General features: G+C 45.8%; 1 protein-coding gene across 5 annotated transcripts in view; it reads left to right on the top strand.

The window, feature by feature from the left end:
- The window catches only part of gramd1a (GRAM domain containing 1A), a 34,965-nt gene extending 12,087 nt beyond the window's left edge, over nucleotides 1-22,878 (top strand). For 4 of the 5 annotated variants that reach the window (XM_024396575.2, XM_024396569.2, XM_024396606.2 and 1 more), the window contains 19 exons: nucleotides 1,564-1,780; nucleotides 4,931-4,951; nucleotides 5,779-5,863; nucleotides 5,984-6,087; nucleotides 6,415-6,510; nucleotides 9,618-9,698; nucleotides 10,023-10,141; nucleotides 10,866-11,163; nucleotides 11,682-11,838; nucleotides 12,752-12,898; nucleotides 15,391-15,512; nucleotides 15,929-16,071; nucleotides 16,675-16,778; nucleotides 18,129-18,347; nucleotides 18,636-18,714; nucleotides 19,126-19,137; nucleotides 19,444-19,551; nucleotides 21,511-21,631; nucleotides 21,762-22,878. In XM_024396575.2, coding sequence (XP_024252343.1) covers nucleotides 1,564-1,780; nucleotides 4,931-4,951; nucleotides 5,779-5,863; nucleotides 5,984-6,087; nucleotides 6,415-6,510; nucleotides 9,618-9,698; nucleotides 10,023-10,141; nucleotides 10,866-11,163; nucleotides 11,682-11,838; nucleotides 12,752-12,898; nucleotides 15,391-15,512; nucleotides 15,929-16,071; nucleotides 16,675-16,778; nucleotides 18,129-18,347; nucleotides 18,636-18,714; nucleotides 19,126-19,137; nucleotides 19,444-19,551; nucleotides 21,511-21,631; nucleotides 21,762-21,863 — 2,335 coding nt within the window. In that variant the 3' untranslated portion in view covers nucleotides 21,864-22,878. The remainder of the gene's footprint in view (nucleotides 1-1,563; nucleotides 1,781-4,930; nucleotides 4,952-5,778; nucleotides 5,864-5,983; nucleotides 6,088-6,414; nucleotides 6,511-9,617; nucleotides 9,699-10,022; nucleotides 10,142-10,865; nucleotides 11,164-11,681; nucleotides 11,839-12,751; nucleotides 12,899-15,390; nucleotides 15,513-15,928; nucleotides 16,072-16,674; nucleotides 16,779-18,128; nucleotides 18,348-18,635; nucleotides 18,715-19,125; nucleotides 19,138-19,443; nucleotides 19,552-21,510; nucleotides 21,632-21,761) is intronic. The other variant, XM_024396595.2, reaches the window with a different exon arrangement.
- Nucleotides 22,879-23,287: the final 409 nt, after the last annotated feature.

The following is a 23,287-nucleotide window of genomic DNA, read 5'->3' as shown; positions in this document are numbered from 1 at the left end:
ACTGCCAATATTGTGACATCCCATTCACACAATGCAGTTAATCCACAGCCATACATACACTGTCTGAAATCAGTTGATGATAGGATTTAGACACATTGTAAATGTAACAAGTTGGCCTACTGATATTGTATCATATAATAGCACTCTCAGCCTCCCAGAAAAACACACATTTCTACTTTTATGGTCTATTTATATTTTAGAGGCTATTTATACCGAAAAGTGCATAAAACCTTTAACTGTATAATTATATGACAGTATTTTACATTGCCATTTAATTCTTTCACAATTTTTTAGGGGGCAGGACCTAGTTTGGGAAACCCTACTGTACTGTACATGGATAAAGTGCCTTGAGAACATTTCTGAATGCGCAAATCTGGCAGCAGGCATCGCCTCAAGTGTTGGCTCATTCTTATGATTTCATTATTCAGAATCACAGCTACTATTGGTGGGTTATTTCACAAGGGGGTTGTTACCTTGGCGATAATGCTGATATTAACCCCTAGTCCACCCCCCTTCCCTCAGGTCACCATGACAACTGACAGTTGGACCAGTGTGGTTTTGGCAGTAATGAGAGAAGAGTTAGAGGAAAGGGAAGAGAGACTGCAATGGAGAAGGGGAAGCTGACTGATCTGAGGCTATGGATAGGAAAAAAGAAGAGGGGAACACTGAGAAAAGAGAAACAGAAGGTGCATAAAGAGAGAAATAGAAACAGATGCAAAAGAAGGGGTGAACAATATGATCTAGAGGTTGGTGGTAGTGTATAAATGCTTGTGGCTGTATACAGTGGAGGGATTACTCTGTGTCTGTGTGTGGGCTATCAGTTATTGCTTGAGATGAACAAAGGGATCAAATGAGCTCACACAGTAGACCACAGTGTCTGTTGAAAGAGACTATTTGTGTGTGTTTATAGCTAGTTAGTACGATATGATTGTAAGAGTCAAAACAAAAGGCGGTTGTCAGTTTTCACCAAACTGCAAATTAAGCGCAAGTCTGCAACCATGGAAACTTTTGTTATGGCATCAATACAGCCATTTTTATGGGGCCATACCTGAACTCTGAACATGAGCTGCACATATTATGGCAGCAATATAGGTTTGACCTTGTCTTTTAAGTTCCGAATTTCTGCTTTCACTATAAGGAAGACAACAGCATGTTTGTGTAAGCACACTACACACCTAACTTGATAAAAGTGCTCTTCATAAAAACCTCCATTGAACATTTTCTGCCCTAATGTGTTTCATGTAGGCGTATTCATTCTTGCTCCAGTGCCTTGGAAATAAGATCAATTGAGAAACAGCACCTACCTACTGTAGTATTACCAAGCAGTGCTTTTTCCCCCATTTATGTTGATGGTAGAGGAAGGGCTATATAGGAATGGACCGTGTCTGACCGCTCTAATCGCCACCAATCAGTTGGGAGAAAGGTTAGAGTTAGTGGTTGGTGATTAGTGTGTTTTTAGCTAAAGCACAGTTCTTCCATCCTTTCCAGCATGGCCAGATGGGCTTAACTACTTACATCCTTGGCCACTGTCAATCTCTCCTCCTCTTCTGTCTCTCTCTTCAGTACCGCCAGTAACTCTCCGCGCAGCACCCCTGGCAGCTCCCCCTCTCTGCGCCGTCGGGTGCTGGGGGGTAGTGGTGGGGGTGGAAGCAGGACCAGTGATGTGGAGGGTGGCCCGGGGGAGCGCAGTGGGGAAAGGAGAGGTTCGGACAGCCCCCTGCCCTCCGCCACCGCTTCCGCATACCCCGTCGCCTCACGCCATTTCAGCCGCAACGCCAAGGTAAGGGTGCCCCGTCTAATGCCACTCTCATTTTGTTATGTCAACAATATACCGGGGCCATATTCAGTAGGAAAAGGAGGTGGAGCGTTGCAGATAGAAATGTCATGAATAGAGCTGACGTGATTCCTTTGTCTACATGTCAGAGAGGAATTTGTGTATTTCTATACTATATTTATATTTGAATGTTCCACAACGATGTGTCCTGCTGAATACAGCCCTGCTTAGAGATAAGGACAGACATGACGACACAGCCACACAGTCAGTAGTCATTGGCCGTGTCCGAATACCCATTATTGCTTTATAAATAGTAGGCGTTTTGGGAAGGGTCGAAAAGTAACTTTTATAGTATGTGAAATGTAGTGCTTTAAATGTCAGGATGTCATACTCATTTCGGAATTTAATCTAGTAGAATTCAATGAACCCTATTGAGGAAGAGAATAGTCTTTCGAGGCCCACGTGTGTCTGACAACAGCTGATAATCAGCTGATGGGATGCACTGTGCCAAAATGTATGAATGAAGGGAATAAACGCAATTGCCATTAGATACATTATCCGTAGTATGCTGATATTTGTTGCTTACTGCGTTTGTTTTTACTAAACAGTAAGTTCGAAATAGTATGTGGTACGATTAGTACACAGTATGGAGTTTAAGTAATGGCGTCAGCATACTTCGGTTCAGCTGACGCCTAGCTAAACTCAGCTAACCGAACGAGTGTGCTCGCACACTCCCTTAAAAGACCTTAGCTGGAAAAACTAGAAAAAAGCAGCAATAGTACTGTTTGTCCATTTTGACACACCGTAGCCAGTATACATTTCCTCAAAATAGTCAGAATTACTCGAAGATAACTCAACAATCTGTCATTAATATGGACCTTTTTGCAGAGGAGACCTGTCGTGCACTTTGACATCTAGATTTTGGACACGGCCACAGTGTTAAATGGAATTGGAATTGATTGACTGTGTGCATATTGTCAATGCATGAATCATAGGCTAAAAGCCAAATGTTAAAGGCCCAGTGCCGTCAAAAACATGATTTTACTGAGTTTTATATACACTGCTCAAAAAAATAAAGGGAACACTTAAACAACACAATGTAACTCCAAGTCAATCACACTTCTGTGAAACCAAAGTGTCCACTTAGAAAGCAACACCGATTGACAATAAATTTCACATGCTGTTGTGCAAATGGAATAGACAACAGGTGGAAATTATAGGCAATTAGCCTATAGGAGTGGTTCTGCAGGTGGTGACCAGGCCACTTCTCAGTTCCTATGCTTCCTGGCTGATGTTTTGGTCACTTTGAATGCTGGCGGTGCTTTCACTCTAGTGGTAGCATGAGACGGAGTCTACAACCCACACAAGTGGCTCAGGTAGTGCAGCTCATCCAGGATGGCACATCAATGCGAGCTGTGGCAAGAAGGTTTGCTGTGTCTGTCAGCGTAGTGTCCAAAGCATGGAGGCTCTACCAGGAGACAGGCCAGTACATCAGGAGACGTGGAGGAGGCCGTAGGAGGGCAACAACCCAGCAGCAGGACCGCTACCTCCGCCTTTGTGCAAGGAGGAGCAGGAAGATCACTGCCAGAGCCCTGCAAAATGACCTCCAGCAGGCCACAAATGTGCATGTGTCTGCTCAAACAGTCAGAAACAGACTCCATGAGGGTGGTATGAGGGCCCGACGTCCACAGATGGGGGTTGTGCTTACAGCCAGACACTGTGCAGGATGTTTGGCATTTGCCAGAGAACACCAAGATTGGCAAATTCGCCACTGGCGCCCTGTGCTCTTCACAGATGAAAGCAGGTTCACACTGAGCACATGTGACAGACAAGACAGAGTCTTGTGTCAGAGTCAGCCCTCCATGTGCTCGCCAGAGGTAGCCTGACTGCCATTAGGTACCGAGATGAGATTCTCAGACCCCTTGTGAGACCATATGCTGGTGCGGTTGGCCCTGGGTTCCTCCTAATGCAAGACAATGCTAGAGCGCATGTGGCTGGAGTGTGTCAGCAGTTCCTGCAAGAGGAAGGCATTGATGCTATGGACTGACCCGCCCGTTCCCCAGACCTGAATCCAATTGAGCACATCGGGGACATCATGTCTCGCTCCATCCACCAACGCCACGTTGCACCACAGACTGTCCAGGAGTTGGCGGATGCTTTAGTCCAGGTCTGGGAGGAGATCCCTCAGGAGACCATCCGCCACCTCATCAGGAGCATGCCCAGGCGTTGTAGGGAGGTCATACAGGCACGTGGAGGCCACACACACTACTGAGCCTCATTTTGACTTGTTTTAAGGACATTACATCAAAGTTGGATCAGCCTATAGTGTGGCTTTCCACTTTAATTTTGAGTGTGACTCCAAATCCAGACCTCCATGGGTTGATAAATTTGATTTCCATTGATCATTTTTGTGTGATTTGTTGTCAGCACATTCAACTATGTAAAGAAAAAACTATTTAATAAGAATATTTCATTCATTCAGATCTAGGATGTGTTATTTTAGTGTTCCCTTTATTTTTTTGAGCAGTATATATATATATATATATATTTCCACATGAGTTTGGAAAAATATATATATATATATATTTCCACATGAGTTTGGAAAAATATTGTGAAAATGATGATGATGATGATGATGCCATTTTAGTGTAAGAGCTGTTTGAAAAGACCATCTGGCATTTCAACCTGTTTTGGTGGGATGGAGTTCCAAACCTCTAACAATAGCAGTTCGTTTTCAGTTTTTCCCTCCCCACTCCTAGACAGTCTTAGAAAAATTCTTGCTTAAGGAATTGCTTTTTGCTAAGAAGCAATTTTTGTTTGTTTTGAATCAAAATGGTTTTAAAAAAAAATCACAGTAAGGTACTTAATTTTTACACAAATTATTTAATATTAAGATAAAAACGGCTGCATCAGACCTTAACACGCAGGAAAGTCAGAGATGATAGAAACACACACCAAGCTTGATAAATGACCAGAACATCAAGGAATGCCATACAGGCCTAATAGCTAGTTTTTCCGCAGTGTCCCTTTTTAACCTATTCCCCAACTACATGAATGTCAAAATAGATAAGACTCGACATTTACTGTTTAATGATGGAGAAACCTTTTGCATGCTGTTCATCACTGATTATCTGCTGTTCTTTCTTTCCATTGCAGAAAATGCAGAGCTGGTACAATGTAAGTATACACTTCAAGGAACTGTTCATCAGTGGCTCACACTCCGGTGCACTTTATTCTGCTGATGGTAGCTCCAGTGTTTCCTGGTTGGAGTGCATAGTACAGTATGAAATGGCACCAACAGATGCCGAAAACGGTTTCTGTTAAATTGCCACCTCCCTCATTTAACCCTTTTCACTAAGCTTTGAACTTTAGGTGATTTAACTGTTCAGTCACCTTAGTGTTCTTCTCATTTACCTACTCAGCCTGTTGGTTTTACCTCAGGGACATAGTATCTGATGTAATCTCACATGCCAGATGTACAGTGGGGTCCAAAGGTATTTGGACAGTGACACATTTTTTGTTGTTGGCTCATATAATTTTGAAATGATACAATGACTATGAGGTTAAAGTGCAGACTGTCAGCAAAGTCTTGTTGGGAGTCACAAGCTTGATGTAGTCATTGCATGCTAGGAATATGGGAACAAATACTACACTTGACTACTTTAATACACATATTAGTGAACTTGTCCAAATACCTTTGGTTCTCTAAAATTGGGGGGGAGAAGAGACTATGTACAACAACTGCTGTTATTTCTAAACAGCACCTGATATGCACGAAAATACCCTCAAATTAAAGCTGACCGTCTGCACTTTAACCTCAGTCATTGTATCATTTCAAATCCAAAGTGCTGGAGTACAGAGCCAAAACAACATTGTTACTGTCCAAATACTTTTGGAACTCGATGTATATACAATATTCATACTGGTTCTGCAAGACTGGTTCTGCAAGATTATATTTGATAAAGCATAGAAGAGCAACAAAGTAATCTTTCTTTCTCTCTCAGGTTCTCAGTCCAACTTATAAACAGCGCAATGAGGATTTCCGTAAACTCTTCAAGAAGCTGCCAGACACGGAACGCCTCATAGTGGGTGAGTGACGCGCGACACTCACAAACACCTACTTTGTGCTGACACTGTGGAAGTGAAGGGCCGATGCTGTGGCTTTGTCAGCCTGACGTCTCTCCTCCAACCTCTTCCTCTCCTCCCCAGACTACTCATGTGCGCTGCAGAAAGACATTCTACTCCAGGGGAGACTCTATCTATCAGAGAACTGGCTCTGCTTCTATAGCAATATCTTCCGCTGGGAAACCACTGTAAGTTATAGACGCGCGCACACACTTTTTGTTCTTCTATCCTCGTCGGGACCTAAATTTGATTTCCAATAAAAATCCTATTTTCCCTAACCTTAAACCCAACTCCTAAGCCTAAACCTTACCCTAATTGTAACTCTAAACCTAACATCTGAGCTTTAAATAGCCTTAATCCTGTGTGTGTGTGTGTGGGCCTAAAAATCCCCCAAAGTACCTTGTTTTACTATCCTTGTGGGGACTTTGGGAGATTTTAGGTCCCCACAAGGATAGAAGAACCAACCCTCCACACACACACACACAGACGCACACTAACCCTCCTGTTCTGTTCAGATTACAATCCTGCTGAAAGATGTGACCACTCTGACCAAGGAGAAGACTGCCAAGGTCATCCCCAACGCCATTCAGATCAGCACCGACCACGACAAGGTGAGCCAAGGGGCTCGATATTCAGTCACACAGCCTACTATGACGGTTCAGAGTAGTGGAAGAACAGTAGTTAACAGGTGCATCAATGATATGTAAAGAAAAAGGAAACTAACTTTTATTATAGGTTCTTGTAGACAGTATACGTATTGTTTAGCTCAGTGATTGTCAACTGGGGGGAGGGTCGCGAGAGGTTTATTTGGAAAGGATACCGCTGCAGCACTTACTGCTGCTGACTTTACACGCGCAGTGTGTCCGCAGTGGTGAAATGGCTAGCTACGTTCGGATTCGGAGGGTTTTCGCCCTGCGCTCACTCGCTGACCAATCCAATAACGTTCTCACCCCCCCTCCCACACACACACTGATCCAATGAAATGACAGATTGTTATTTTGTTTAAATGTGACACGTCCACTTAGATAATACAGATCTTTTTGACAGCTAGCTTGATTGACGGCTAACTATGCAGGTGTGTTCTGCAGGCCTTGCACATGTGCATAGTTAACTGTCATTTAACTCATGTCGGCTAGCCATCAGAGTAAAATCATGGACAAGTTTTTAAAACGTGCAGCTCCATCTTCATCCATTGCTGCATCCCATATGAACACCAAGGCAGACAACCCGGTCCCTGTCAAGAAGAGAAAAAACCTCCCCCATCAAATATGGTTTTACATATAAGACAGGCAGGGTGAGTGTGGACCGCAGTGCGTCCTATGCAACGAGCTGTTAGCTAATGAGAGCATGAAACCCTTCCAAAATGAAATGGGATCTGGACACCAAGCATCCAAGACAAAGATAAGACGGCTGACTTAAAAACAAAAAAAGAAGGAAATGTCAATATCTGGAGTCCTCACAAGATTAATTGAAGAACCTATGCACGGTACAAGAAAGGGCACTTCGCATCATTCCTTGAGGCCCAGCGCATTGCTAAGTGCAAAGAATCCCACACCAGCGCAGAGGATCTCATACTCCCTTCTGCGATTGATATGTGCACTGAAATCTTGGGAGAGTTTGCCGCCAACCAACTTGAAAACCACATCCCTATCCAATGACAGGAGAAATCAGGACATGTCTGAGGGCATAATACGGCAGACATCCAAATGGCCATTACGCCCTGTAGCTTGATGAATCTACAGATTTGGCTCAACATGCAATTCTAATGGTCTATGTCAGACACGCCTGGGATAATAACTTTTAGGAGCAGTTCCTTTTAAGTGCTGATTGGCCCACCACCAACACTGCAAAGCCTGTCTTTAACACAATGGATATGCACTTGGGCTCCGTGGGACTGGCCTGGGATGGGTGCGTCGCTGTGACCACTGATGGGGAAGCTGCTATGTCGGGAAAGCACTCCGGGGTAGCAAAGTGGATCCTGGAGAGAGCACAGAGTGTGACGTGGAACCACTGCTTCCTACATAGGGAGGCGTTGGCAGCGAAGGACATGGTGCCTGAGCTCCACGCCACTCTCCAGGATGTGATCAAGCGTGTCAACTATATCAAAAAGAGTTCTAGGAGAAGCAGGTGTTTCAGGCCTTCTGCAGGGATATGGGGAGGGAGCACCATCGGGTGCTTTATCATGCAGAGGTTCACTGGCTTTCCAGGTGTAAGGTGTTGGGTCGCTTTTATGAGCTTCGAGCAGAGATTTCTGCGTTTCTTTTGGTAAACAAGTCCCCTCTGCCCAAACTTTCCGATTGTGAGGAAACGCTTGCGCAGGTTGGATATTTTTTATCTGGATATTCTCAATGTATCAATGCAAGGGAGGAGACACAATCAATTTGTACAGGGGGACGAAGTGGAAGCCTTCAAGATTAAGCTTGCCGTTTGGGCAAATCATGTTTCTAACGGGAGGGATGAACATGTTTCCCAATGCTGATTTCAAGATTCAGAATCCGATCAACAAACCGCACGGCGACACACCGTTAAATAGCATCTTGTCAAGCTGCAGGGAAAGTTTTGCGACAACTTCCCGGAGGAGAACAGGAGACAAGATGACTGGATACAGGGACCCCTATCAAGTGGAGATGGGAAACATCACGTTGCCAAGCAACGGAGATGCCAGCTGGTGGAGCTGTCATTTGATCGTGGACTGAGCGTGCGCTTCCCAGAAATGACAGTTCTGGTGAGCGTAATGGTAGAGTATCCTGCTCTCACTTGTCATGCAATCAGAATCAAGGTACCGATCAGTCTGAAAGTGGCTTCTCTGCAATGGCAGTGCTGAAAACAAACTAAAATCAGAAAAAAACTGGACAGCCAGCATGACCTCCGAGTTGCCTTGTCAACCATCACCCCAGATTTCAATAATAAATTAACTTATCAAACTAAAGAAACACCCCCAGCTTTCCCACTGATAGGCCACACACACACACACACACACACACACACACACACACACACACAATAAATAAACAGGTTAATTACTTATTGTTCACTATGTTAATTATTATTGTTAATTCATTCTGATTTTCATATTACATTTTAGTGATCTGGTTAAAAATGTACACCTTTAAAAAATTAAAGTCAAGGTTGTGTAACTATTGACATTGTAATTGATAATTAAGAATTCCTAATGATGGTGTTTTTTTTCTATTTTAAACACTGGTATGTGTTACTTTTCATTGACATCAAAACCAGTACAATAATGTTATGTTCTGAGTCTGATCATTTATTACACCCCATTCCTGAATTGGTGGTCTAAAATTAAATGGCTTATTTTCTTCAATTGGTAAATGTTTTCTCAGTTAATATGGCTGTGTGTACTTCCTTTTAATACCACAATTGAGAGAGTCTATTTAGCAAGTGAAACCTGCCCAAAAAGGCAGCTACAATACAACATTACAAAATGTAATGATCAACATTCCATAATATTGGGTCGCGACTTAATTGTCATATTTGGGTCCCAAGGCAAAAACAGTTGAGAACCACTGGTTTAGATGCTTCCAATGCTTGACTGACAAACAACTTCTTTTTTATCATGGCAAAATTAACTATTTGTCATTGTTTTTGACAAGCCACATCAATAGCAATGACCACTAGCCATCATTCCATCGTTCACTGTATTTGTTTTCCTCTTTGCTTGCTCTCTTTCTCTCTCTCTCTCTGTCGTTTCATCCAGCACTTCTTCACGTCTTTCGGGGCGAGGGATCGCAGCTACATGATGATGTTCAGACTGTGGCAGAACGCACTGATGGACAAGGTACCCACCTCCTCTTCCTCCTCCCACCTCCAGCTCTCTCACACCTGCCAGTGTGACATTAACTGGGCATATATATCACCGTGCCGGAACAAAGGCACTTCCAAATACTGAGAGGGGGGGCAAACAATATTATTTATGTCGTTTATTGGATAATAGAACTATTCAGTGATGAAATATAACATAATGCAACGGGACCCAAAATGCATAAAACACTGACCAAAACTATCGGTTACTGAATGATTGAATTATTGATTGGTGTTTTAATGTCCTACAAGAGGAAAATCCAAGAAGTTATTGAGACGGTTAATGTCTGTTTCCCCTCAGCCTCTTTCCCCAAAGGAGCTGTGGCACATCGTCCATCAGTGTTACGGCACTGAGCTGGGCCTCACCAGTGAAGACGATGACTATGTCTCCCCCACTGACGAGCACATTAACGGTCTACTGTGAGTGTACATGTTCGCTGTGTGTGGGAAAAAGTCTGAAGTGTGTGTGCGTGCGACCATTTAGTTTGGCGTTGTCCATTAAATTAGAACTCTCGTCCGTTAACTTTGATGTCTCTGGATTATCGATCCCTTCAATTAAAACCCACTACTGGGATTGTGAATTGTTAGGACCATGCCCCAGGACTACCTGACATGATGACTCCTTGCTGTCCCCAGTCCATCTGACCGTGCTGCTGCTCCAGTTTCAACTGTTCTGCCTTACTATTATACGACCATGCTGGTCATTTATGAACATTTGAACATCTTGGCCATGTTCTGTTATAATCTCCACCCAGCACAGCCAGAAGAGGACTGGCCACCCCACATAGCCTGGTTCCTTTCTAGGTTTCTTCCTAGGTTTTGGCCTTTCTAGGGAGTTTTTCCTAGCCACCGTGCTTCTACACCTGCATTGCTTGCTGTTGGGGGTTTTAGGCTGGGTTTCTGTACAGCACTTTGAGATATCAGCTGATGTACGAAGGGCTATATAATTAAATTTGATTTGATTAATCATGCTGTTTCTTTCTCCTTTTTCTCCTCTGTCTTCCCGTCCTTCATTCTCTCTCTCGTTTTTGCCCTCTTTCCCCCGTACTGCCCTTTTTCTGTCCCCTTCATCTCTCTCTGTCTCTCTTTTCTTTCTCTTTGTGTATCGTTCAACCTCTCCTTCCATCCCCCCACCACATCTCAGGCCAGTGGAAGAGTCAGTCTCTGTCTCTGACCTGTTGGACCTCAGCTCCTTGGGGGCCATAGCTTCTCTGGGCAGCTCACCCTCCTCCATGGCAGCCTTGTTCCCCAGTGGCCCCCTCCTAGTCAGCGGTGGTCTGGGCTCCTCTCCTCCCTCCTCATCCACCTGTCTGCCCGTAGACATCCCCGGCAGCCCCTCCCTTGACCCCCCAGACCCCAGCCCGCCCAGCTCCCAGAGCTCCCTGCCCTCCACCACACACACCGCCTCCTTGTCCGCCCCCGCCTCGGCTGCTGCCTCTTTCGTGAGTTTTATTTGATTTCATGCCAGGGAACTACAGGGTCATATTCATTAGGGTAAAATGTTTCAAAACTTTGTCTTAAGTGAATATGACCCAGGGCATCGGGGGGGATAGTTCCGTGGTTTATCTTGATAGGATACATATACCCCAGTAGATCAGAGTCGCTTGTTGGCTCTAAACGGCCATCCGGATGTAATGTTAATGCTGTGTTCCAAATGGCACCCTCTTCCCTATATAGTGTACTACAGGGAATAGGGTGCTATGGCCCTGGTCAAAAGTAGTGCACTATATAGGGAATAGGGTGTTATTTGGGACGTGGCCCATGCTGTGCCTAAAAGAGCCAGTGTTGTTGTCTGACCAGGGCAGAGTAGAGAGGCTTTGAGGTCGTACTAGTCCTCCAAGGCTCCTCAGTTATGTGAGGATGTTGGGATTGCTGTGTTAGTGTGTGTTTCTGCCATAATGACCTCACGGTGTGTGGTAACTAACTACCCCTTTCTCTCCCCTCGCATGCCATTTCCTAGTATGTGGAGGAGGACGGGGACTTCCTGTTGGAATCTGCCAATCACATGATGCCCCAATCTGCCACCAGCCTGGGAAACCTCTCCTCATTGGACCAGCTCACCAACGACGACGAGCTGCCCACTGACCCCAGCAACTCCTCAGACACACAGGAAGAGGGTGAGTTCCTGGAGCCCACAGGAGAGTAGTTTCATGGAAAAACATTTACGTTTAGGCAAACATAAAAAATACATTTTAATCTGATGCAGACGTGGGAGATTTGAGAGGGAAAAATGGGATTGTAGACACTTCACAAAGGTGAAATTCTAATAGTCCGTAGGGTGGTTCTCTCCTTGTCTCCTTTCCTTCCTTCCCACTAATCTGAAAGAAGGTGACAGGTGAAAGCGATTGGTTTCCACTCTGCTGCTTTTAGCTATCCTTTTTTCTCAGATTAGTGTAGATGCAGAAGAGAACGCCAGTTGAAGCTACTGCAAATACTCCCTTCCTGTTGATACCATAATAGTAGTCTAGTAGGACCTACAATACTGTAGTCATGGACTCTCCTGAGAACAGACTGTTACTTGCTGCATTAAAGGCAAAACTCAAGAGAAACTCGAGACGTCAGCATTCACTTAGCAGATGACAGAGTACTAGGAGCAGAAAAACAATATATAGTGACTGATTTGACAAGTGCAACGTTCACGTTACAGAAGTCTGAACTGTGTTCGCAACCACAATGTATTTACTTTGAGGCCTGTAAAGTGGGGAGTCTTTTACAGTTCTCTTCTGCTCAAACAGAACTGTGTTAAACTGTGTCTCTCGTCAACAAAAAAGGACATTATCCTCCCCATTATCGCTGAAAGTTTTTATATTTAATTGACTTGAAAAGCCATTTCATCTGACACTGGAATTGAAGTTGATTGGCAATCCAGCTTATCTAGGCCCCGTTTGTCAATGCAGTTGCAACAAATCCTGGGAGGGGGGGGTATAACATTTAAAAAATCTATCATAGAAATTCTGATGATTAGACTTGATCTCACCTGTGGTATGTCTACTATAGTTGTGACGACTGTGTAACTCTGTCCCCGTCCAGACGAGGTGGAGTCGTTCTGTGCGGACCTGGCTGGCCGGCTGCACATCAACATGGTGGTGCGCATGAGCGTGGACAAGCTGCATGACCTGCTCTTCTCCGCAGACACACACTTCATCCAGCATCTCTTCTCCCAACGGCACTTCACAGGTCCGTACAGCGCAAACGTGTACACACTCGCACACCTGTTCTTCACATACACATTCATATTGTTTCATATTTTAATTTATTTGGATTTCATGTAATGTGACATACACAAAATAGTCAAAATTGGTGAAGTGAAATTTAAAAAAATAATTTGTTTCCAAAAATGCAAATGAATTCTAAACGGAAAAGTGGCGCGTGCATATTAATTCACCCCCTTTTCTATGAAGCCCCTAAATAAGATCTGGTGCAACCAATTACCTTCAGAAGTCACATAATTTGTCAAATAAAGTCCACCTGTGTGCAATCTAAGTCACATGATGTGTCACATGATCTCAGTATATTTACACCTGTTCTGAAAGGGCCCAGATTCTGCAACACCACTAAGCAAGGGGTGGCAGCATAAAGACCAAGGAGTTCTCCAAATAGGTCAGGGTCATAGTTGTGGAGAAGTACAGATCAGGGTTGGGTTATAAAAAAATATCAGAAACTTTGAACATCCCACGGAGCACCATTAAATCTATTATTAATCAATGGAAAGAATATGGCACCACAGCAAACCTCACCAAAACTTACGGACCAGGCAAGGAGGGCATTAATCAGAGAGGCAATGAAGAGCCCAAAGATGACCCTGAAGGAGCTGTCAATAGGACCACTTTAAGCCAACACCTCATCACCCCGAGAACACCCTCCTCACAGTGAAGCATGGTGGTGGCAGCATCATGCTATGGGGATGTTTTTCATCGGCAGGGACTGGAAAACTGGTCAGAATTGAAGGAATGATGGATGGCGCTAAATACAGGTAAATTCTTGAGGGAAACCCGTTTGTATTCCAGAGATTTGAGACTGGGACGGGGGTTCACCTTCCAGCAGGACAATGACCCTAAGCATACTGCTAAAGAAACACTGGTGGTTTACGGGGAAACATTTAAATGTCTTGGAATGGCCTAGTCAAAGCCCAGACGTCAATCCAATTGAGAATCTGTGGGATGATTTAAAGATTGCTGTACACCAGCAGAACCCATCCAACTTGAAGGAGCTGGAGCAGTTTTGATTTGAAGAATGGGCAAAAATCCCAGTGGCTAGATGTACCAAGGTTATAGAGGCATACCCCAAGAGACTTGATGCTGCAATTGCAGTATTGACTTTGGGGGGGTGAATAGTTATGCTCAGGTTTTCTATTTTTATTATTATTTTTATCGTGAAACAAACAAATATTTGACATCTTCAAAGTGGTAGGCATGGTGTTAATGGTGTTTAATGGTGTAAATCCAATGATACAAACCCTCAATCTATTTTAATTCCAGGTTGTAATGCAACAAAATAGGAAAAATGCCACGGGGGTGAATACTTTCGCAAGCCACTGTACATACGCGGAGACACACACACTCTTTGTTGATCTTACACACGGTTGGCATTGGCAACGTTTTTGTTCCTCTTGATCCCTCTCCCTTTCTGCTCATTCTGTTTTCATTCCCTTTCCAAATATCTCCTTACATTTTTTAAGTAGAAACGTTGTTCCTAGATTACATTCCTGTACACACAACTGTTTCCCAGTACTAGTGATAGTCTGCCTAGAAACATGGATAGGTTACAACACGATAGGATGCTAAATGCTTAGTTCATTCCATGTGACTGATCAGCCCTTCCTAAAGTCCACTCCTCCAGGGCTTGTACAGTAAGCTTTAGGGCTGCGTCCAAGATGGCACCCTATTCCGTATATAGTGCATTTCCTTTGACCAGGGCCCTTGTCAAACGTGGTGCTCTATTTAGGGAATGCCACCCGACCGACTATCTCCTGATACACTGGTGCTCATCTGTAGGACGTCTCTGCTGCTCCACGCAGTATGGCTGTCGTCATGTACGGGGATGGAATGATTGTTATTATCCTCCTAGTGCTTAGACTGGAGCTGTCCCAAATAATGGCATCCTGGCCTATTCCCTACATGAATAATAGGGTGCCATTTGGGATGCGGTCAGGGTCTCCCCCCTCCGCCCCCTTCCTTCCCCTCTCCTCAGACATAGGCCAGTGTGTTGTAGCGCTAATAAGCAGTCCACTGTGTTTGTTTACGCTGTGTTAACCTTCCTCCATCTGTCTCTCTCGCTCTCTTTTCTTTTCTTCAACACCTGATATGTATGCTATTGTCTGTTTTGAGAGAAGCAGTACAGGGCTCTGCATATTCGTTGTTCTTAGCACAGTTCCCTAAAGTTGTCGTTTATTAGATGCTGCCATAGAGGCGTGGAGTTGGTTGGTTGGTGGCCTCCCTGGTTTGTGCCCCTGCCAGCTTTTTAGGACATTGTGTGGCTTTAATTAGTGCATTTCCCTCTGTGAAGCGGTGCTGTGTCCCTCTCCCTTTTCTCCCTCTGTCTTCCTCTCATTCTGTCCTCTCACTACTCCTTTCACTCGATTTCTCTCACTTACTTTCTCTCTCTCTCCCTCACACACACTCACTCCCTCCCTCATTCTTTTCCTTGTCCTCTCTCTCTGTCCCCCTCAGACCTGTCAGTTCGCGAGTGGCAGCAGGACAGCTGCACTGGGAACACCAACCGGATCCTGAGTTACACCATCGCCATCAACAACCCCCTGGGCCCCAAGACCGCCCCCGTAGTGGAAACTCAGGTCAGTCAGTCAGCACGTTAGATTTTACAGTTTAAAAAAACATTTGGTCAACATTAGTGGTAGCTGGTGTCACGTTAAATCAGACGACTGGCTCATTGTAATGAATGGAACCGGATCAAACATATAGATTTGATGTGTTTGATAGGGTTCCATTCATTTAATTCCAGCCATTACAATGAGCCTGTCCTCCGATTTCTAAAGCGACACCAGCCTCCATTGTCCTCCCATGTTCTGGTTTGAATATCCGGTTCACACAACAACAACAAGACAAAATCTAGGTCACGGCACGGAGACGTTGGAGTTGGGAGTCTCCACTGAGTTGGAGAACAAGACTTGACTCGCCTTCTGAGGATCGAGACACACCCCCGTAGATCATTCGCTAACGCTGACACCTTTCTTTCCCTCGCTCCATCCAGACGCTGTTTAAGAACAGTGCCCCGGGCGAGTGTTACGTGGTGGACTCGGAGGTGATTACCTCGGGCATCCCCTACCAGGACTACTTCTACACCGTGCACCGCTACTGCCTCACCGCCATCAACAAAAACAAGAGCAGACTCCGGTATATACCTACTTTCACCACCCAGCACACTGAAGAAGGCCTTTTGACTAATAGTTTGTATATGAGTCACCTGTGCAGATCAAATGGCAATAGGAACATTTAGTTGTTTGAAACAACTTTTTTTTGTGTGCCTACTAAATGTTGTATGTACCAGGTGAACTCACTGCCTTAGAAACCGTGAGCTTATGTTCTTACGTCACATAAAATACACCCGATATGGATGAAGTGTCCTTTTTAAACTGTTCTAAGAGGTGCAAGTTTTACTCAAAATCGGATTTATTGGCCACATACACATATTTAGCAGATTGCTATTGAGGGCGTAGCGAAATGCTAGAAGCAGAACTGCCAGGTCTGTCGGCGCCATCACACGAGTGGCGGATCGGTGTTCATTATGATACGTTTCTAGCTTCTGTCGTTGGTGAACCGTGTGATCCCTTTAGAGATGTCATAATACTGTTATATAATACGTTCTATTTAATTCTGTTGGGGATCCCAGGTATGTGCAGTACCGTGCATTATGTCTAGTGATGCAGAGTGCTTCAGGGTTGGCTTACTGGTTACAGTGTGATGGACTCTGAGTTGTGGCTGCTTGTGTGTCTGCAGGGTGTCGTCAGATATCTGCTACAAGAAGCAGCCGTGGAGCCTGGTGAAGGCGCTCATCGAGAAGAACACCTGGAGTGGCATCGAGGAGTACTACAGACACATGGGTGAGACTGACTTACATTGTAGTCTTATTCTCCTACTCGGGATAAAGTAGTGTCTGTGTTCTTATTGGTTACCTCTTTCTGGTTATGTCTCTGTCTCTCTGTCTCTCTCCCTCTCTCTGTCTCTCTCCCTCTCTCTCTCTCTCTGTCTCTCTCTGTCTCTGTCTCTCTCTGTCTCTCTCTGTCTCTCTGTCTGTCTCTCTCTGTCTCTCTGTCTCTCTGTCTCTCCCCCTCTGTCTCTCTGTCTCTCCCCCTCTGTCTCTCTGTCTCTCCCCCTCTGTCTGTCTCTCCCCCTCTGTCTGTCTCTCCCTGTCTGTCTCTCCCCTCTGTCTCTCTCTCCCCCCTCTGTCTCTCTCTCCCCCTCTGTCTGTCTGTCTCTCCCCCCTCTGTCTGTCTCTCTCTCCCCCTCTGTCTGTCTCTCTCTCCCCCTCTGTCTGTCTCTCTCCCCCCTCTGTCTGTCTCTCTCTCCCCCTCCCCCCTGTCTCCCTCCCCCTCTCCCCCTCTGTCCCCCCTCTCTGTCTCTCCCCTCTCTGTCTCTCTCTCCCCCTCTCTGTCTCTCTCTCCCCCTCTCTGTCTCTCTCTCCCCCTCTCTGTCTCTCTCTCCCCCTCTCTGTCTCTCTCTCCCCCTCTCTGTCTCTCTCTGTCCCTCTCTGTCTCTCTCTGTCCCTCTCTGTCTCTCTCTGTCTCTCTCTGTCTCTCTCTCCCTCTCTCTGTCTCTCTCTCCCCCTCTCTGTCTCTCTCTCCCCCTCTCTGTCTCTCTCTCCCCCTCTCTGTCTCTCTCTCCCCCTCTCTGTCTCTCTCTCCCCCTCTCTGTCTCTCTCTGTCTCTCTCTCCCCCTCTCTGTCTCTCTCTCCCCCCTCTCTGTCTCTCTCTCCCCCTCTCTGTCTCTCTCTCCCCCTCTCTGTCTCTCTCTCCCCCTCTCTGTCTCTCTCTCCCCCTCTCTGTCTCTCTCTCCCCCTCTCTGTCTCTCTCTCCCCCTCTCTGTCTCTCTCTCCCCCTCTCTGTCTCTCTCTCCCCCTCTCTGTCTCTCTCTCCCCCTCTCTGTCTCTCTCTGTCTCTCTCTGTCTCTCTCTGTCTCTCTCTCCCCCTCTCTGTCTCTCTCTCCCCCTCTCTGTCTCTCTCTCCCCCTCTCTGTCTCTCTCTCCCCCTCTCTGTCTCTCTCTCCCCCTCTCTGTCTCTCTCTCCCCCTCTCTGTCTCTCTCTCCCCCTCTCTCCCCCTCTCTGTCTCTCTCTGTCTGTCTCTGTCTCTCTCTGTCTGTCTCTCTCTCCCCCCTCTCTGTCGCTGTCTCTCTCTGTCTGTCTCTCTCTCTCCCCCTCTCTGTCGCTGTCTCTCTCTCCCTCCCTCCCTATCAGAGAGTGAGGTGTGTAAGCTGGAGACCCTGCTCCAGTCTGAGGTGTCAGTGGTGACCTCTGGGGATGTGGTGGGGGCAGACTCTGCCAAGACACCCCCGGCCCTGCGGCGACGCAAACGCACCTGCTCCCGGCGCCTGGCGGACCGGGAAAGAGAGGGAGGTGGCGCGGGAGGTGGAGAGCGCGGGGACCGAGGAATAGGAGAGGAGCGGAGAGAGGCGGGTGAGTCAACAGGGTCGTGGTGGCGTCAGGAGATGCATCAGTTAATATTCTTCTGTTTGACACCTGATAAATAAGACCCATATAAAAGATTGTCAAGCAGAGTTCAACGATTACCTCAAATGTGTCAATCAAACTTATTTGTCTCCAGGTTTCTGATGATTCATACAGCTAAATGTCAGATGCCACTGGTGTTCCTCTTTGCTTTATACACTGACATCTGCTGGTGTGATTTTGGAACTGCATACAGGCTCTTCTGGCAGGAAGTAATGCGTTTCTCCCTTTGACCAGGTGGTCAGTACAAGCACGGAGAGGGGTCGCGTGGCGGAGGCAACGGCATCTCTACCATACTGCTCATAGTCAGCTTCATGTGAGTTCTGACCTCTCGGCGTGTGTGAAAAGAAACACTGATCGTTTCCCCTAAGGGAATTATCAATGGCCTAATCTTGTCCGTCCAGCGTATGAGCTTTAGGATGAATCCATACTTGAGATACGTTTCACACAATCCTCCTATTGACATCAATACATAACCTACACTAAACTCAAGTTGGGATTGGACCTTTTGTGAGTGAATGTGAAAGTGTTTTTGTGGACTTCTCATCCCTGTAGCATTACTGTAATCACCACAGTATGTGACAAATGAGTCTGAATGCTTGTTTCTTTGTTTCTGTAGTCAATGTCGTCAGTGTTTTGAGGGGGGGGTTTCAATGAAAATTAATATCTCCTCTGCTTACTGACGGCCTCCCACTGTCTCTCTCTCTCTATCGCTTCATGTACATAGGATCTGTGTCAGGTACAGTATAATAAGAGACTGGGTGTCACATCGTCAATGTCTCGTTGAATGACTGTTCGGCGTTGTGGCGTCTGCGCTGTCATTTGATGGTCTAGTATGCTCTGTTGTCCAAAAACATTTTGTGCTGTGTTACAGTTTGAGGTGCGCAACCACTTTTCCATTCCTCCTCGAGTTCTCATATTCCCTTTATTCATAACACAGTCTCGCTCCTTCCGTTTTTGGCCCATACTAACGTCAATACATTTACTCTTTCTCTCTCGTTCCATGCTGTTTTGCCCTATCACCTCTCTTCTCTCTCTCCTCTAGTCTGGTGGTGTTGGTGGCCCTCAACATGCTCTTGTTTTACAAGCTGTGTTCTCTGGAGAGAGCTGCACACACACTGGAGACGTGGCACTCCTTCTCTCTGTCTGACAGGTAACCAAACCAGGATACATCTTTATATTATAGCCATTACTACTTACCCATCAGAGGACACTGTCCTGTTGTCCTTTTTTTTCTTTTTTTACCCCCCTTTTTCTCCCCAATTTCGTGGTACCCAATTGTTAGTAGTTACTATCTTGCCTCATCGCTACAACTCCCATACGGGCTCGGGAGAGACGAAGATCGAAAGCCATGTGTCGTGTCTTTGGCTATGCCGGATTAAGTGATGTGACGTGCAATTCTATAAAATAATTTCTCCGTAATTAATATCACCTGATTGAACTAATCATGTAAATGTAATTAACTAGAGTCGGGCACCACAAAATAATATTTTTGAGCTGTTATCTTCCGAATAAACTCTTAGACCTTGTAATATTTTACATCAATAGCAGTCAACATTAATCCTCACCTTAATTCAGTCTCATCTGAAAGTTGTAAATTCTTGGTTATCTGCACGAATCCTGGCTTGAATCAGCGATACAAAATTGGGTTTAATTATTTATTTACTAAATACCTAACTAATCACAAAGAATTACACATACACATAATTAAATCATAACTTGATTACAAATTACGTCATAAAGAAAAACGTCCCTAGCGGGCAGAACAGATATGACAGCTTGTTACACAAAAGAAAAGGTGCTGGGTTTGAGTGAAAGAGCGGGAAGACTGAGGAACAAAGGGAAGAAGCTGTGCTATCGTAAATACAGTATCTTATGCATTCTAAATTACCGGCCATTTGGAAAAGGAAAATGCAATAAATATTTACTCTGAGCTGCGCTTCGGTAGGTTGGTGTTAGATGGAAGGCCGTGTTGCCAAACCGAGTCCTTTGAAGAATGTCTCTGGATGTCAATTGCATACGTTGTAGTAACGTTGTTGGGTGATAGACGGGATATTCTGTCTGTTCCTTCCTAACCCTTGTTTGCATCTGCTGTTGCTAACTCAACAGCTAGGAGGTATCACTTCTGTAGTGAATAAGAGTTCAAAGTTCATACCATTCGCTACCAAGCTAACGCTGATGTTGGCTTCGTTCTGTAGTTATTATCTGAACCATTCTGACATCGGACCGTCGTCCTCACATCCTCGGAACTAAGCTAAAATCACATTTCATCCCATCACGAATAATTTCATATTCAAACATTTAAATTGAACAACAATTCCATGTGAATCCGATAACTCTGTGTAGACTTTCCACTGTAGAGTTTATGTCATCTGATCATTGATGAGAATGTCTCAGATGACAACCGAACTGACATCATATTCATTAAGTACCACCGCATATGTTCCATTGGTCGGATTACCAGAATATAGTTAATTTCCCCCCACATACTGATGTTCCCAGAATCTCTGTTAACCAAGGGTTTTGCAAATGTAACCTCAGTAGGGTAGAGAGAGGAGAAAGGGGGGAAGAAGTATTTATGACTGTCATAAACCTACCCCCCAGGCCAACGTCATGACACATGCGTCCTCCAAAACACAACCCACCAAGCCGCACTGCTTCTTAACACAGCGCACATCCATCCCGGAAGCCAGCCGCACCAATGTGTCGGGGGAAGCACCTGGCGACCTGGTTAGCGTGCACTGTGCCCGGCCCGCCACAGGAGTCGCTAGTGTGCGATTAGACAAGGATATCCCTTCCGGCCAAACCCTCCCTAACCCGGACGACGCTAGGCCAATTGTGCGTCGTCCCATGGAACTCCCGGTCGCGCCTTCGACCACCTTCGACCACTGCGCCACCCAGGAGGCTTCCTGTTCTCCATTTGATTGAAAACTAGATTTAAACTAGAACCGAATGCACCTCTGATTCCCACTGTTCTGTTTTGTTCTATGATTTGTTCTCTTCCGTTGCTCAAGAACAAACCAGCACCAGCATTGGATATTACTTACTACCAAAGATGCATTTTTAGCATGTGAACTAACTGTTCTTCTCTCTCTCCTGTCTCTCCATCCAGTCCTCTACCCCAGTCGGCAGGAGAGTGGGCCCAGGTGTTGCAGCTTCAGAGACAGTTCCACCAGGCCCAGCTGGGCAAATGGCAACAGATCCTCCAATCCTCAGTCACTCTGCTAGACCAGGTGTGTGTATGTGTCCAAGCATGTGCACGCATCATTTACGAAGCGTTCCCTAAGGCTTACAAACGGCTTCACTGTTAGTCATCATGGCTGTCGTAATGACATTAGCCTCCTCCTCTGTCCTCTCTCTCAGATGAAACAGTCGTTGGAAAAGCTCCACCGAGGCGTCGTCACTCCAGAAGTCCAGCAGGATCCCCCCTCGAACCCCACTTCAGAGTCTCTCACTGAGCACTGATCCTCCCTCCCTCCACCCTCCAACCTCAAGCCCTCAAGTGGGTACGAATGGACCACGGGGGGCGAGAACCGAGGTGGCCAGAGGGGAGGGTCCAGCTGGGCCAATAAGGGAGAGTGACACTCTCTCTCACCCGATCCCAAGCTCCGCTCCTGCTTCTCTACTCAAAACAGACAGGGAGTGATGTGGGTTGGGGGGGGGTCCCACGCCTCAGTCTGAGCAACCTGCAATGAGGTGGGTGGTGATTGACCTTTGGGGTACTACACTACCCATAACTCCCCACACCTCAGTCTGAGTAACCTGCAATGGCAAAGTCCCACCTTCTCTCACGCCCAGACAGACTGGGAATGTCTTCAGGACTACAGAAATAACATAGCACGGTGAGCCAACCATATCTCCCACAGTCAGGGCAAAAGGCTGGCCAGTTTGTATAGTACCATCTGCTCCTCACATGCAACCAACCATGCTGCTCACCTTGAACCATATCCCCTGCCTGAGAATCCAAGAGACATTTTCAAAAGAAAACGGACGATCTACTGCATTTCAACATGTGCAGCCCTGCTGCTGCGTTTCAAATGGACAGACTCCGGTCCAGCGCATTTCATAACGGACTGACTTGACTTGGACCGACTGCATTTCTCAAAATGGGCCAACCCAGATTTAACTTTGCTTTTCAATATGGATGGACTCTGACATTTGGGAAATTGGGAGCTTTCCCAGCCCTGATAAACAGCTATGGCTCTGTTCCCAGCTGAAGCCAGCCTAGGGGACTTATGTGCCTCGGTGTGAGGGATCCGCTCAGCTAAGTCCCCCTTGAGCCTCTGGAAATGAGGGACACATGACGAGGGAGGGGAAAGCTCTGATGGATTACAGAAAGTCTCCTGTTTCTAACACTTTTTTTTTTTGTTCTCTCGCTCTCTCATTCTCTCTCGCTCTCTCATTCTCTCTCTCGCTCTCTCATTCTCTCTCTCGCTCTCTCATTCTCTCTCTCGCTCTCTCATTCTCTCTCTCGCTCGCTCATTCTCTCTCTCGCTCTCTCATTCTCTCTCTCGCTCGCTCATTCTCTCTCTCGCTCGCTCATTCTCTCTCTCGCTCTCTCATTCTCTCTCTCGCTCGCTCATTCTCTCTCTCGCTCTCTCATTCTCGCTCTCCATCTGGGATCAGCAGCTTCCATCTTAGACTTGATCTGCTATTGGAGAATCATTTCCAAACAATACTTTATTTTTTATTTTTAGATGTTAATAATCCAAAAAGACTCAAGTCTTCTACTAGCTCGTTTTATCGTCAGCTGTCTTTTTGAGGGTGACTGGGTTGTTTCGAGAATTGCGAGCGAGCAAATGATGAGTGTGCGCGCCAGACCGTTCCAGTATTTATTTAGCACGACTTTGATTTCGAAAAGTCCTGTCCCGCTCTCAACACGAGTGATT

Source organism: Oncorhynchus tshawytscha, linkage group LG23 (genome assembly GCF_018296145.1).
Source record: "Oncorhynchus tshawytscha isolate Ot180627B linkage group LG23, Otsh_v2.0, whole genome shotgun sequence".
Taxonomy (NCBI): Eukaryota; Metazoa; Chordata; class Actinopteri; order Salmoniformes; family Salmonidae; genus Oncorhynchus; species Oncorhynchus tshawytscha.
Note: the sequence above shows the minus strand (reverse complement) of the source record. Positions and strands in the feature narration are given on the sequence as shown.